Source organism: Etheostoma spectabile, chromosome 21 (genome assembly GCF_008692095.1).
Source record: "Etheostoma spectabile isolate EspeVRDwgs_2016 chromosome 21, UIUC_Espe_1.0, whole genome shotgun sequence".
Taxonomy (NCBI): Eukaryota; Metazoa; Chordata; class Actinopteri; order Perciformes; family Percidae; genus Etheostoma; species Etheostoma spectabile.
In genome coordinates, this window is record NC_045753.1 from 20,148,348 (window position 1) to 20,163,301 (window position 14,954).

General features: G+C 43.1%; 1 protein-coding gene across 4 annotated transcripts in view; it reads right to left on the bottom strand.

Annotated features, from left to right (window-relative positions):
* Positions 1 to 43: 43 nt before the first annotated feature.
* Positions 44 to 14,954, bottom strand: part of taok2b (TAO kinase 2b) — a 27,041-nt gene continuing 12,130 nt past the window's right edge. Inside the window, exons 12-20 of one of the 4 annotated variants that reach the window (XM_032502406.1) lie at positions 14,577 to 14,783; positions 13,615 to 13,853; positions 13,181 to 13,373; positions 12,389 to 12,517; positions 11,871 to 12,074; positions 11,446 to 11,685; positions 6,222 to 6,434; positions 3,919 to 4,101; positions 44 to 3,383 (exon numbers count right to left, since the gene is read on the bottom strand). In XM_032502406.1, the coding sequence (XP_032358297.1) occupies positions 2,439 to 3,383; positions 3,919 to 4,101; positions 6,222 to 6,434; positions 11,446 to 11,685; positions 11,871 to 12,074; positions 12,389 to 12,517; positions 13,181 to 13,373; positions 13,615 to 13,853; positions 14,577 to 14,783 (2,553 nt within the window). In that variant the 3' untranslated portion in view covers positions 44 to 2,438. Of the gene's footprint in view, positions 3,384 to 3,918; positions 4,102 to 6,221; positions 6,435 to 8,634; positions 11,686 to 11,870; positions 12,075 to 12,388; positions 12,518 to 13,180; positions 13,374 to 13,614; positions 13,854 to 14,576; positions 14,784 to 14,954 lie in introns of those variants that run through there. The other 3 variants (XM_032502407.1, XM_032502404.1, XM_032502405.1) reach the window with 3 other exon arrangements.

Consider the following 14,954-nt stretch of genomic DNA (forward strand, 5'->3'; position numbering starts at 1 on the left):
AATGTGTTGATATCAATTTATTATCTTTTTTTTTTTTTTAAACTTACTTTCGAAAGCACCCCATTTCTTTTCCAATACATGTGTTGACCCTTCTTCCTTCCCCTCTTTCTTCTTCCTTGAATACCCCCCCCGAAAACTCTGCAAATCACAGATGAGCCTGTGTTGCTTCTTTGTCTTCATCTTTTTATCCGGGCACGATGCAGGAACTGAGACTCCCGGCTCTCGAACAACAACCCGTCTAAAAACACTACCACACAGATTTCCCCTCAACACCAAGGCCGTCCTGAAACCCGCCAGTCTTAGTTTATATACTGTAAGGAGTTTATGCATGCACTGAGATTCCAACCAAGCATAAAGTAGAAGGTTATACAGGGAATTGTCTGGAGCTGGTGTTTCGGAGTTGTACAAACCGCAGGGTGATTATCTTTTCTCCATTTAAAATAATTAAAAACTAAAAAGTCCAGTTATTTCTGATCTTCAAGTAAACAAACCTTCAGAAGCATCACCATGAAACACTGATGGGTGTCTTTACCTGGGAGGGCGGGCTGCTGCGGTCACTGCTGCTGTGCTGGCACAAGAGGGTGCACAGTCACAGCAGCTCGGTCGACACCCATCCTCTCACCACTTCTTCACGCACCAGGTACCGGACGGTGCACGTCTACCTTCCTCTCTTTTTCTCCAGGCTTCCGGAGCTTCTGTGTGGAAACGTATTCCTACACTAAAGAACAAAAATGAAAAAACGATAACCAGCATTTACATTCTAGTGCCCAATTGTAAAAACTTTTGTTCTTCTCTTTTTTTTTTCCCTATGAGAGTCCAGAGAAGGAGGTCAGAGATCATGTGATTAGCTGTGGTGTTGCTGCCGTAGGAGTGTCTTTTAAAATTCATTAGTTTTGTCTAAAGAAATGTGGCAATAGAACTAGACTTTACTGCTCGACACGCATACATGAATCATTAACAATTATTAATAATCCCTTATTAATAATCCTTAATACCTTGAACACACACCATACCTGACAACAGTATTTTTATCAATTTTTTTGTTTTGTTTTTTACAGTCAAAAGTGGGCCCTTTTCTAATTCGCCAGAAAAATGTGAACATGATTACAACGACATTTACATCAGGATTAGTTATGGTAATAGACACCTAGAAAATGCAGTTGGAAGTTGTGGCTCTAAATCTTGAATTCAATACTCATTTGAATATATCAAAATTACTATCATTATCTTTGTTACTCTATAAAACCAATGACTTGTTTTTGTTTTAAATATTCCCATAAATATGTACAGTAAAGGTTAAAAATGTGGGACGAGTGATCTTCAATGCCAGTGAAACTTGGACAGGTACAGTACATTTTCAAATGTGGTTTGGTCATGTTTACAAATGTTTTTTTTTTTTTGTACATCTATCTCATGCATTGGAGTCACTCCCATAGACACTTATGTTGTTTGGATACTAAATATGTCATGGATGCCAGAAAGGTTTTTTTTTTTGTATTTTTGTCCTCACAAATGTTTCTCCTCATTCCAGCTGCATTTTTTTAAAAGAATTTTTCAGTTCTCGCCTTTACAAACATTCTGTTTTTAAATCATCTTGCAGTCATCAAGTAAAATTTTTGATGGCACGACATCCCTTTAAGAACCCCTTAAAGGCATTGGTGACGTTCCAAGCAACTTGTTTTTGTTATAATACACTTCATATAAAAAAAAAACCAATAAAACATCAACAGTTGAAAATCAATAAAAAGCGTTTTCCAATCCCCCAGCAGGCTGGAGACTAAAGTAACCCATCTTATGTCATTCTCTCCCTTTTTCCTTTCTGGAGCCACAGTTATGAGTGCTTGCTAGATATACCTAGACACTACAGACTACATACAAGTACATACACAATGCAAAAAAACGCCTTTTTTCACTCCCCTATCCTCTCTCTTTCTCCATTCCAGCATAGAACATCATAGAAGAAGACATGGCTGCTGTCCCCTCTCTCTGCAGCTCTGGGAGAAAAAAAGGGCAAAATATCCCTCCTTTCACATTACCGGTCTCACTTTTATACAGGCAGTAACAAAGATAAAAACATTAAACACAAACCTCTTTAAAAAAACAACAACTATCACCTAGTGGTATTACAGGTGGTTACATTCCTCCCTCCCTTTTTTATACCTGTGAGAATGGGAGAACACCTCTCTACCCACCCTGAGTCTAAAGGAGCAGGGTGCAGCTCAATAGTGTCAGTTTGTCCTCTCTTTGCCTTACTGTGCGTTGAGAGGAAAGGGTGATATCCCTAAATCCTCTGCATTTCAGCTGAGTAGCTTTTCTGAGAGTAGAGATCAGTCCTAGGAAGGACACAAGGCAAGGTGGCAAGCTGAGAGTATTGAGATGCAACCTGTGAAAGCTACCTTCCTAAATCACTCCCACCCTTCATTCTACCACCCTGCCTTTTAAGAGTAGGAGAGGTGGGAGCCGTTAGAGATGTGCGAAGTGACTGAGGTGCTTCGGCTCAGGACGCCGTCGCTGCCCCCGGCTCCTCCGGGCCCTCCGCCGGAAGCCGTCCTCCTCAGAGGTTGGGGGCTGTTCCTCAGGGCCAACAAGCTGGGGGCACCGCGCACACCCAGCCCGCCGCCGGAGTAGATCCCCCCCTGTGAAGAAGAGGAGGAGGAAGAAGAGGAGGACGGGCCGGAGATGGAGGGAGGGGCAGGCGGTGGGGGAGGTAGCATGGCCAGGGACTGAGAGGAGGAGCGTGAGGGTAGGTGATGGGAGAAGGGCAGGGGGTGTGGGTGGGCCAGGTCGCCGCCGGAGCCTCGCACTCCAGCCCACTCCCGCTCCCTCTCCTTCTCCCGCTCCCTCTCCCGATCTCGCTCCCGCTCGCGGTAGAGCTGTGGCGTGCTCTGGTGGTGGTAGTGCTGGGGCAGGTGGTGGCGTTGGTGGTGAGAGGAAGAAGAGGAGGAGGAGGAGGAAGAGGAGGCGGAGGAACGGGACGAGTGGTGCACCTCCCTCCCGTCTCTGCCCAGCCCCAGGGCCATTCCCAGGGCATGGGAGGAAGAGGAAGACTCGCTCCTGCGGTCCCCGGCTCCGCTGCTGCTACCGATGCCGCTGCTGCTGCTGCTGCTGCTGTTGTGGCTGCGGCGGGAGTGCTGCTGCGGGGGCACGCTCTGCGGGTGCATGCCGTGGCTCCAGTGGCCGGCGGAGCGCGAGCTGGGGGGCGGGATGTTGGAGTAGCCCTGCATGGGGTAGGCCTCACTGGGGATGCCTGTCAGCGCCATGTTGCTGAAGCCCAGACGCAAGCTCTCAGAGTCGAAGGACTCGATCTCGCTGGCCTGCCGCTCCAGGAGGGTGCGGATGCGTTCTGACCGCTCATTCTGCAGGGACAGCATCTCTTCCTCAATCTAGGAAAAGAGAAGAGGGAATACACATGAAAACACAATGTCGTTTTTTTCTTTAAATTGTAGCATTATTAAAAGGTGTTTCATATTTTCTGAATCCAATATTCGTGATTTTGAATCTGCATACGTGAAACTTCGGGAACACGTTTTAATTACTGCAAATCACGAGATTGAAAGTTCATTCTCGACAAAAACAATCTCACCACAAGTTAGGGTCTGTTTGGAGCTGTGATCAAATCACACAATCTTTATTAGCAGATGGAAAGTGTAACCCCCCCAATCCGCTGAGGAAGATATGACTGAAGGCTCCAGAACAGCTATTGAAAGGACCTTGTGGTTAAAACTATTATTAAAAGGTGCTGTTGTTGTAAGTCAATTGTAGAAGTCTCAACGTAGGACCGCAACAAGTTATATTGTTACCTTTCAGTTTACAATCTTCTCTTTGCAAGCCCAACTGGATTCCTAAAACTCACCAGAGGCTTTTTACTACATTTTAAGGAGCTTTGCTTTCATAGAAGTGATTGCCAAAGACTCTAACCCTCTGCTCCAGCAGAGCGCGGCGGATGGACACCCTCTGTTCCAGGTCCTTGACCTCTCTGTCGTGTTGCGTGTCGGTGTGGATCTTGATCTTGCTCTGGTAGGCGTTAAGCAGCTCCAGCTCCTGCTGCAGCTGCATCCGCAGCACTTTGTACTCCGCTTCCTGGGTCTCATCCAATCGCAGCTAAGAGACAGAAAAGAACGAGGGAAATGGCATTAAAATTGGATTTGGCACGATTGTACGGGCGACACATTGTGCTTTAGTGTTGAGGAGAAATTTAGAGAGTTTAACGAAGGCAAAGAAACAAGAGGGAGATGCACAAGCGAGAGGAAAGGATCACGAGTGTTGAGTTTTGTTAAATCAGTGTTTTGTTTGCTCCGTCTGGGCCTGTATACGCTCCATTAAACGGTAGGAAGTGAAACATCTAATTAAGTGTGAATGTAAAAAATTGTCAAGTTAAAATTACAACCACAACCTGTGGACCCCAGGAAGAATAGTTAATGTTAACTAATGGGGATCCTAAATATAATTTAAAAAAACTATTAATTAAAAACATATATGTGCATATTCTACTGATCAACTACATGTATTACCGTAGGTGGGTTTGTGAATAGGATATGAAACGTTATATCTATTCAGATATAAATTATCTAAATAAATCAGTATATTGCACAGCAGGTAAACTACTTTGACGTGTGTGTGTGTGTGTGTGTGTGTGTGTGTGTGAGTGTGTGAGTGTGTGTGAGATGCCTGGGTCCAGAAAACGGATTAAACTTTGATTCAAAAGACATTCCTTGTTTACATTTTTTTTTTTTCTGACCTAAGGATTGAGTTTAATCAGTGAGTGGGAAACCTTCCCACTGAGACTTTAACCACAGCATGAGCAGACAGACAAGGGCATCAGAGATTTGGCTTACTGGGCTTACGTGGCATGCTGCCATGTGAGGTAATTAATATGGCACCGGTTATGTTATGTCACCGGAGGGAACGAGACGTTATGTAATGTCCGGTCTCCTCCTTACTATGTTTCACTCATTTTAAAGCCTGGGATTGGTGTGTGAGTGAGTCCCATGCTTTGAGGTCAGTGGAGTTTAGAGTGGGAGAGGGGGCTATTGACTATTTAAAAAGCAAAACCAGCCTAAGTAGTGGTGGAATGAAAGTAAATTTACTTAGCGATGTACTTAAGTGTAAGTATTTTAATGATAATTGTTTCAGGTGTTTTTTTGTGCAACTACATTTCACGGTTCAAGCTTCTCAAATGTGAGGATTTGCTTCATTTCATTGTCATCATTTCAATTTTTTTTTGGTTGTTTGTTTATTTATTTATTTATTTCTGTTACAGGGGACATTTTTCTGCATTGTGTCCTTTTACTTTTGATAATTTAAGCCCATTTTCCTGATTGCATATTTTTGATTAAGTAAACTAAACACAAACAACTACCCCTAACCTTTATATAAACTCAGCCCTGATTTCAATGTAAATCTAACATTTATTTTTACAAAACGGCACATTAGTATTGAAATCAACAATTGACAAAATGATGGTAAATATAAATTAGGATAAATCAAAATAATACATTTGACTGTATTGTAGTTTTGTTATGATTTAGACTAAAGTAAAAGCAATTAGTGAAAAAAATGTCCCCGCTATTTAAAGAGATAATATAGTTACATTCCTACAATAAAGATCCACATCCACCGTTCTCATCTCAAACTGACATTATGGTTCAACGAGCTATAGTTAATGGAATTGGGAAGTGGAAAAGAAAGCTTTGGTACAGAGACAGGATTGTTGTGCCAAAATGCACCTTTATAGTCCATGATGCACAAAAGGAAACAAGTATTTTGATGCAACTGTTCATTCATCTCCCCGAGTCAGCCAACGTTACAGGAGTGCAATGCCAAATTGAGTAGTTTTTTAAAGATGGAACGGACAGTATGTCGTCTTATTATGTGGCTGTACATCAGAGTCCTGAAGTTATGGCTGAACCTCAAAAACATTTTTTTTCTTTAACATTTATCCTCCGACCTATGAGCTCAAATTCTCAAATCCGAGAAATTCAGGGAAAAGGACGTTTTGGAGGACTGTAGGGGAAACGGGATGGTGTATACGGTTTGGTATAAAACTGGGAAATGTGGGTTTAGGTGGAGATCACCACTGAGGTACCAGGAGAAGGCTTGTTGGCGGGCAGGTTGACGGGCAGGTTGGCGGGCAGGTAGGCAGGCAGGTGGCCCTGGGCCAGGGACAGCACTGGTGGTGTTGTGCGAGTGTGAAATGAGTGACGTCTCCTTGCCTTACTCACAGCCTGTGTCGACAGCATATCATTGATGGAGTGGTCATACTGCTCGGCCAGGATGGCCAGCTTACGAGTCTGCTCGTCCTTCAGCCGCTTCAGCACAGCCTTGTGGTCCGACTTGGGTGTGTTCTCCAGCAGGTGGTTGCGCAGGGCCTTGTACTGACGGGTTTGGATCTTACAGGTGTCCTGGAACTGACGCTTAATCTGCAGCTCTTTGGACTGGAGGAGAGAGGAGACAGAAGGAAGCAGCTGGGCTAAAGTGCTCCTGTGCTTTTCTAAATGAACATGGAGATGATTAACAGAAAATCACTGGGGAAAAAGACATTTTGTAACGACTTGCTATAAATTTTGTTAGAAAAATGCTAACATGACCGTGATGGTAAAAATGCAATTTAAGAGTATAAATACCTGTCAAATGTTGAATCTTTAACAGTGACAGCATCACGGTAAAATAACTTCGACCCACTCGTTTGGTACACATAATTTAAGCATTGTTGCAGGAAAGGCTGACCAATCTTGGTGAATTATTACTTAATATAATTATTTTCAACTGTGTAGTAGTGTATATATATAGTAGTAAAGAACTGTCCTCATTTTATAATTATATTCATACAGTGATTGACACAGTGAATCCAAGTTGTCTACTAACATTAAATTGGACAATATGCCCATGTCCATTTCCTCAATAAGGGGGAAAATAAATTGCTTTATTAGACTACTGTAGTTTTTTAAACAAAATTATTTTATTGCAATGAAGGCCACTTTCAGTCAATTATTTAATATAGTTTCTAATTATGTTGAATGATGATTTTTTTTTTTTTTTAACTCTTAGAAGGTATTTTCTTACACTTAAAGAGGTTGACTTGTAGCCATGCAGATGTGCATTTGTCAGGTGGTAATTATGGAACAGGGCTGTTTGAACCCAATGTTCACAAATACGTCAGATGAAAACAAACCTACAATTTCAGAAAACAGTTATGACAAAAATGTGATTAATCCGCATGGCCATCTAAAAGTAAAAAAAAACACCAAAGAAACTTTTTCTAAAAAGAAATATGTCACAATATTATTTTACCTTTTTGTGCAAGTTATAATCATTAAGGATGACTGTTTATATTTTAACATATTCAGACACACCTCTATGTGAGGACTTAGTTTGTTCCTTTCATGCACTTTAAATTAAACTTGTGATTCGGCATATAAGACATGGATTCACAATGACTCATCCTTCTTGTATGAGGGCTATAACGATTATATACCCATCGGTTAACATCCCTAACATATTTAAACCTTATTATAATAGATATATATTAGCAATACTACTAAACAAAGTCACAGACATTATGTGAGGCTCCAGCAGAGATAGAATGTGTGACACAGGAGGAATGATGATCAACAAAATGATAAAAGGGATCTTTCAATGTAATAAGATTGGCTTAAAAAAAAAAACATAACCAAATGAAGACAACGTGGAAATAATGGGAACAAAAATCATAAAAACAAACAAGACAAATGATTTCTACACAAAATAATTTATTTTTTGTGTAAAGAAAAAAAAAATCTGGATGTATGACAAAATATGTTGCTGTTTGCAAGCACACAGCCTCACTCATGCACACTCATGCAGCTAAAAATGAGAATAAAAGAACAACAAAATGGCTGCCAAACCAAATGCAGTACTAGTCTTATAAATAAATATAAAAGACAAAAAACTCAAGGTGATATAACTCTGTAGAAATGGTGTCACACCAAAACAGATTACAAACATGTAAACGTACACAGAGGAACAGGAAATAACCGATACTGGAACACAAATTTTAAATCAATGGCAAATAAGTTACATTCAAATAAAACAATGTTTGTTGTGAAATGTCTTCCCCGAAAAGTGCCCTACTTGTTGTCATCCGCCTGGGTCAAATACAGTCAAGATACATGCTTTCCTAATCAATATTCCTCCATGTAAACGGCTCAAACGTCCTCCTTCTGTGACATACAGCACAGGGCACCTTTCCCTACATAATTAGCATTTATAGGCACTAATGGATTTTACTCATCCTAACCAGATTTCCATTGCAAATATTCACATTTTACAATGCTTATGCTCTCAAATGTATGCATGTGACAACTGCATATTACTCTTAAACTTCATTTAATTAATGTCAAGTTCTTTTTGGTCCAGCTGAAGTAATCTGTTAAGCAAAAATAGTAAAAAAAAAAAAGCCAAACATTCTCTGGTTCCAGCTCCTCAATTCTGAGGATATGTTGTTGTTCCCTGTCGTGAATCAATGTAAACTAAATATCTTTGGGCTTTGGACTTTTGATTGGAAGACATCCTGTTGCATTTTTGCATTATTTTTCGAATGTTTTATTGACTAAACTTTTAATGATTATTAGTTATCAGTCTTCCCACTCCACACTTTTCTTTTGAAATGGTCTTTGGGACAGTGCAAAATGAAACAGATGTCTGCTATTAGTGGATATCTTCTGTTCATATGATGGTGATCAGCTCAAACTTTCACATTCAGTAGTTGCCTCAATCTTTGGACTTATTTTCTGATCATAGGTCTCAAATGATTGTCTATATGGCTTCATATAAATTAAGCTACATTAAAAATATTAAATAGGCTTTTATTAAATTATACTTTCCCTACTCCAAAGCATATCCTGCTTTCTTATGTTTCCACTACAAATTTCAGATACGAGACTTCACAAGAGATATTAACATTTGTGCAAACAGTTTGCACAGCTGCACATTTAAAGGAATATAATATGGAAAACTATCTGAATGTTTACATGGTAAATCATAACAAGAGTATTGCATAAAGGGCAATAATACTGGTCTATCTAACTAGAATCTTAAAGATGATTTCACCAGCTGTAAATAATATCAAATGATGCGTTAACATGAAACAACTGAGCTGGACAGGCTTATTATTCCAGCTAAATGGCCCCAAACTTTGTATGTAAGATGCTAACTATTTCCCACTTGGACTTCTACACTGAGAAACTACACTTCTCAGTAATATCAAATGTTTGTCCTACAGTGGTCTCACATCTTTCTGTTCAGCTGTTTATTGCACTGTTATACCGACTGAGGGCTAGTGTTCAGGGTGTTAGTGAAATCAATGTTTTTTCTGTTTTTTTTCACAGTATTCCGTTTTGGGCAATGAAATTATAGCCATGAAGCTATGCAACACTAATATTTGTTCTAAGCACTTAGACAACATTGCACCCACTAAAATAAGACCACTGTAAAGAAAAACAAAAGATTGCACAAAACCGGTCTTAAAAATAACCATAAAAATATTTGTCTTACAAATTAAGAGCAAAATAACGAAATAAAATTTAAAAAAAAAAACTTTTACAAAAAGCACAATAATGAAAACTTCACTGGGTGTGGTACAGTAACGAAGGGTTCCGCTGCTATTTACGTTTGCAGGGCCCATTGACAACAGTACGGCTTGTGTGCACACAGCCAAAATCACTTTCAGCCTGATGTACAGATGTATGTGTGCGGGGTCATATAGGTCTCCTCTTTAAGAAATGTGACCACAAACTATTTGGGGAGTTATGTAACAAGAGAGACATGTAGGCCCAAACCAATAAGACACACAAATGATGGTTGGACAATGGAACAAAGAGCATCATCACGCTCACAGACACTCCCACACTACCAGCATGTTTCACACCCTTTCCTTCAATTTGTCTCACACTCTTGCTATCTCCACGGCCGAATTTTCCTCCTGACAAACCTTCCAGATGATGTTCGCCTCAACCCACACTCCCACTTTGCCTCTTCACGGAACAAACTCTCTCTCCTTCTCTGTCTCTCCCTCTCTCTCCCCCTCATCTCCCTTTGTCTCCTCTCTCTGACCTCCCTGGGTAGCAGGCGGGGCAGCCTGCTTGGGTTCTCCTTCTTCAAGAGGCCTAGAGTTTGGAGTGTGATCCAGACACTGACCGGAAGCTTTTTAAGAAGCTTTCCAGCACATTTTAGCACTATGGAGTTAGCCAGGTCTGCCAGGACCCCAAGGGGGCGTCTACTGAAACGCTTCACCCACAGGAGGCCCTTGGCCAAGGGAGAGGTGTTACTGCAGCGAGCCTGATACTCTAAAGGCAAGCTCTTTAGGGGGACTGGGATTTTGGACTGGCGCCCACCCCAGTTGCGCCCTGCTTTTGGAAACATCTCATAGAGGTTACGCTCAGCCATACCGCCCAGGACTGACTGGCACATAGCAAAAAGGGGCCGAGGCAGGCGGAAAAGGACGCGCATGCAGAGGCGGTTGAATTTACGGGGTGCGTACTGGAGGAAGTCGCGGGCCGGCCTAACAATCAGCACCACCACCAAGTAGAGAGAGAGGAAGAGGGAGGGAGAGCTGAGGAAGGAGGCTGAAATCAAAATCATGGGGATGTAATAAATCCCCAAACTGAGGGCGAGACCTAAACTGAAGAGGCCGTTGGCCCAGAGGCTGATCGACAGGTATGTGGAAAGAGAAAGAGAACAGCATGAACGAAGGAAGAGGTACGAGAAGAACAGCGCCAAGAAGGCAAGCTCAGCGGAAAGAAGAACAGAGGCCACCGAGGGCAGAGGAGGCGAGCGACGGAGGGAGAGGAGGAAGATGGAGAGTAGCAGCAAAGTGAGGTTGGAGGGCTGGGCAGCAGCGGAGAGGGAGAGGAGGAGGCAGATGGCGTGAGAGAAGAGTGAAGGGAAAGCAGTCTGGGTGGGGGGAGGGGGAGGAGGGGAAGTGATGGGTTCAGGCTCCAGCTCCTCTGCAACATCGGGGAAGTAAAACTCAGACAGCTCATCGATCACTCGCTCACGGAGTCGCCTCTTTTCTGGTGACAGGGACGAGATGTACTCTGACGGACAACCGTCGGCCACGCCCCTGCCCTCTTCCTCCTCGTCATCGGTGTCGACACGTGCAGTTTTACTGGGATCCTCCTCGTACTCCCATTGCACTCCTTCTACTTCCCTCACTACTGTCCCCTCTTCACTGACTTTCCACTCCTCTCTCTCTTTCGCATCTTCTCCCTTTGTGATATTGTTGTCATTGAACTCAACATTCCTTTTAACCAGAGGGACACTCGCACACATTTCATCATCTTCAAACACTGCTCCATCAAGCATCTCCTTAGCTACCACCTCACTCCCCCTTTCAAACTCGCCATCCCTCTCGTCCTCCCCCTCTACTCCTACCACCCCCGCCTCGCTGTCCTCTCCCTCCTCACTCACTTTGAGGCTCTTGGGCTGCTGGCGGACCTCCACGGCGTGTTTCTGACGCAGCTCCTGCTCACGCCTCTTGTTATACTCCATCTGGTTGGTGAGCTCCGTCTGGTGCTGCGTGCGGATCAGGTCGGCCCGAGTGCGCTGCACCAAACCCAGCTGGCGGAACTCCAGCTCCTGGGTGGACTCGTGGTGACGTAGAAGCATTGCACACTCCAGGTCCTTCAGAGTCTGCTTCTTGTTCAGGTCCTAGAGAAGAATAGAAGATGATAAAGAGGCTGGATAGATGTTGTAATATCGTTGAGGATAGGAAACTTGTCGCATGACACATTTCTCTACAAATCTATGTTGAATATTGAAACCTACTGGCTGCTTAAAATAGGTGTTAAGATCAAACAATGACCCGCCAACCAAAAAAAAAAAAAAAAAGGTACCTCTCGGAGCAGGTCTTGCTCCAGGTTGTGGCGTGCCAGCAGCATCTTCCTCTTGTACTGACGACACTGCAGCTCATAATACTGCCTCTGCCGCCGCAGCAGGCCTGCCTCTTCCTCAGCCTGCAGCTGCTGCAGACACTCTTTCTGATGCACCAACCACTCTTGTTTCTCCCGCTTTGGCGTTGACTGGTTCTCATTCAGTTCCTGGAGTGGAAATAAATGAAAGGCAATGAACAGAAAGTACAGTTGTGTTAGCTGAATAGGCTGAAAGATCAATTCTGTTCGTATAGTGTTAGTAAGATGTAGGGTTCATTTTAATTTAAGTCATTTTAAATGGTAAAAATACATAAAATAGAAGTTAAATTTTCATTGAGTTAAATGGGAATGTGGTATTAATAGCTGGTCGAGCTGACCAACAGCTGTTTAATGTGTACACAATACGAACTGTGTTTCTATCTATAATTATCCCACAAATACTTTTGTGGTTGTCAGCTGACTGGTGAAAAACCTAGAAGCACCTCTTTGAGCTGCTCCTTGCGTTGGCGATACTGCCGTTTCTGGGACTCCAGCAGACCCGTCAACTCTTTCTTTTGCTGGCCCAGTATGTGCTGTTGAAACTTCTTCTCCTCAGTTAGAACTGCCTTCGTCTGAAAAGAAGACAAAAAAACATTCCTCCACCTCATTACCATCAGAGCTTTTAAAAGGTGCTCTAAGCGATGTTGGGTGGCGTTACTTCTTGTTGACGTGACTAGCTCGCACCTCCCTCCTCCTCATCCCGTCCCCTACCTTCTGTGCTTCCGCGCACTAACCCCTTTATCCCCAAATCCTTCTAGTCTGTTATTGGCTGGAAAGCTGGAACACTGTTTGTATATTCTTTGTGATGCAGGAGGGCACTTTGTCTTTGTAGACCCTGGGCTGTCCACAGAGACAGGCAGCTTACGGATAGTGAGGAGATGTTTGCTGTATGTGACATAAATGTTGTAGCCTAAAACAACATCGCTTAGCACCTTAAGACAGAAATATGGAATATTCCCTATATACCAGGTACCTGTTAGCAATTTTCCTAATGACTAATTTGTATAAATGGAGGTTTAATCTTAGACAACTAGTCTAAAAGTAAGAAGAACTACAAACTCAATAACTAAACTGTTGCGGAAATCAGTGTGTTCCAAGTGTCCACTCCAGGCGCCTGGTTAGGAATGGTCTCACAAACCCAGTGTGTGGTGTAATATTTGATGAAATGCTTCTTAACATGTCTGCATCTCATATTCATCTAGCCCTCCGTTCTCCTCTCACTATGGGTCACTCACCCTCCACCAGCTCACCTCCTTCTCAAGGATAGCCTGGTGCTTCTTGGAGAGCTTTTCTCCCTCCATTGAAAAGCTGTTCCTCTGATTCTCCAGCTCTTTGTCCAGTCTCAGCTGGTGCTCGTCCATTTCTGCCTTCAGCTTGTTCTCCAAGCCCATCAGCTGCTTCTGGTGCTGCCGGCGCATCCGCTTGTACCTGTGAGGAGATGCAGGCGTGAAGTTAGCTAGAAGGAAGGTGAGCTCTCTGATTCATTTATATCAAACAAGGTTTTCACTGAAGGTTTAATTTGTTCTCTGGTAAAGTTTAAATTTATAAGGTGTGGACTGGAAAGCCTTTTCGCACTGCAAGTATGATTAGGAGCTATATAAATAAACTTGAAACTTGTTGGCTTTGTCTTCCTTCTTTAGCAATATGTGGCACATATGTGTCACCTTACCCAGACATCTGCTCTCTCAGGGCCGAGCCCTGCTCATGTTCCTGGATCTGACGAGTGACGAGCGAGGCTGTCCTGATGGTGGCAAAATGATCTCTGCCTCGACGTCGCCTCCCTCCGCCTCCTCCTCCTCCTCCTCCACCGCCTCCTCCTCCGCTGCCTCCCCCTCCACCTGCAGACAATGCTTCTCGTAGTGGGTCAACCTCTGGCTGATAGGGATCATCGTAGATGTTGTCATGGCTCTACATAGCAAAGACAGAGCAAAAGAGGAAAAAGAAGCGATGGAAAGGATTTAGTTTGTGATGGTTTAGGATAAGGATAGGAATTTTCCAATGACTAGTCTTTATGGGTGTTTGATTCAGAAAATGTCACGATCGAGTCCAATATTTAGGCTCACTATTTGATTCAGTATTGATTCTTGATAAAAAAAAAATGATGCACAGTTTCTAAATGTAGTTACTTTTCCCATTTACACACACACACACACACACACACACACACACACACACACACACACACACACACACACACACACACACACACACACACACACACACACACACACACACACACACACACACACACACACACACACACACACACACAGAGAGAGAGAGAAGATAGCATGGCAGCTGCAGGAACTTGAACCCCCTCCTCTTTCACTGAAGTAGCCAGTGTGGAAGAATTTTGGATTTCCAGTGAGTTATGTTGACAACGTTTGCATTGTTGACAAAAAAAAAAGAAGTAAAAATGAGAATTGAATCGAACCGGGACCTTAGAATCAAAAATGTAATCTAAGATTTGTAGAACTGTGACACCACTAATTATGTTAGAAGTCTTAGAAAAAGGCTGTATGTGAAATGGATGGACATGATGCAGAATGTGTCATAGAGGGTTATGGGAGGGACAGGACTTTCTCACTCCTCAACATACCCAGCCACAGACAGTAAAACATTTGGACTGACCAGGGGCTTGTGCAGGACGGAGCTGTTGGAGGTGACGGTGTGCTCTCCCTCCTGCATCATGGCCATCTCCCCGCTGTCGTCGGAGCCGTCTGCCAGGCTGTTGACTGAGCTGCTCTGGGAGCTGGCACTGATTGACATGGATGGCAAAGAGTGGGAGCTCTCCATGCTGTTGACTGTGCCGGTGCGCAGCATATACTGCTCCACATCCTTACGGTAAAGAAACAGAGGACGTTTTGTCAGGTGGTACAAGTGTTTTGACCAGTGTACACAAATGTGCTTATCCTAGGAAAACCCTTCGAAACAAACTAACAGTGGGACACAGGCCTACACAACAAAAGTGCAGCCCTACATTCTTAGAATTCCTTCATTTCCTTTTTC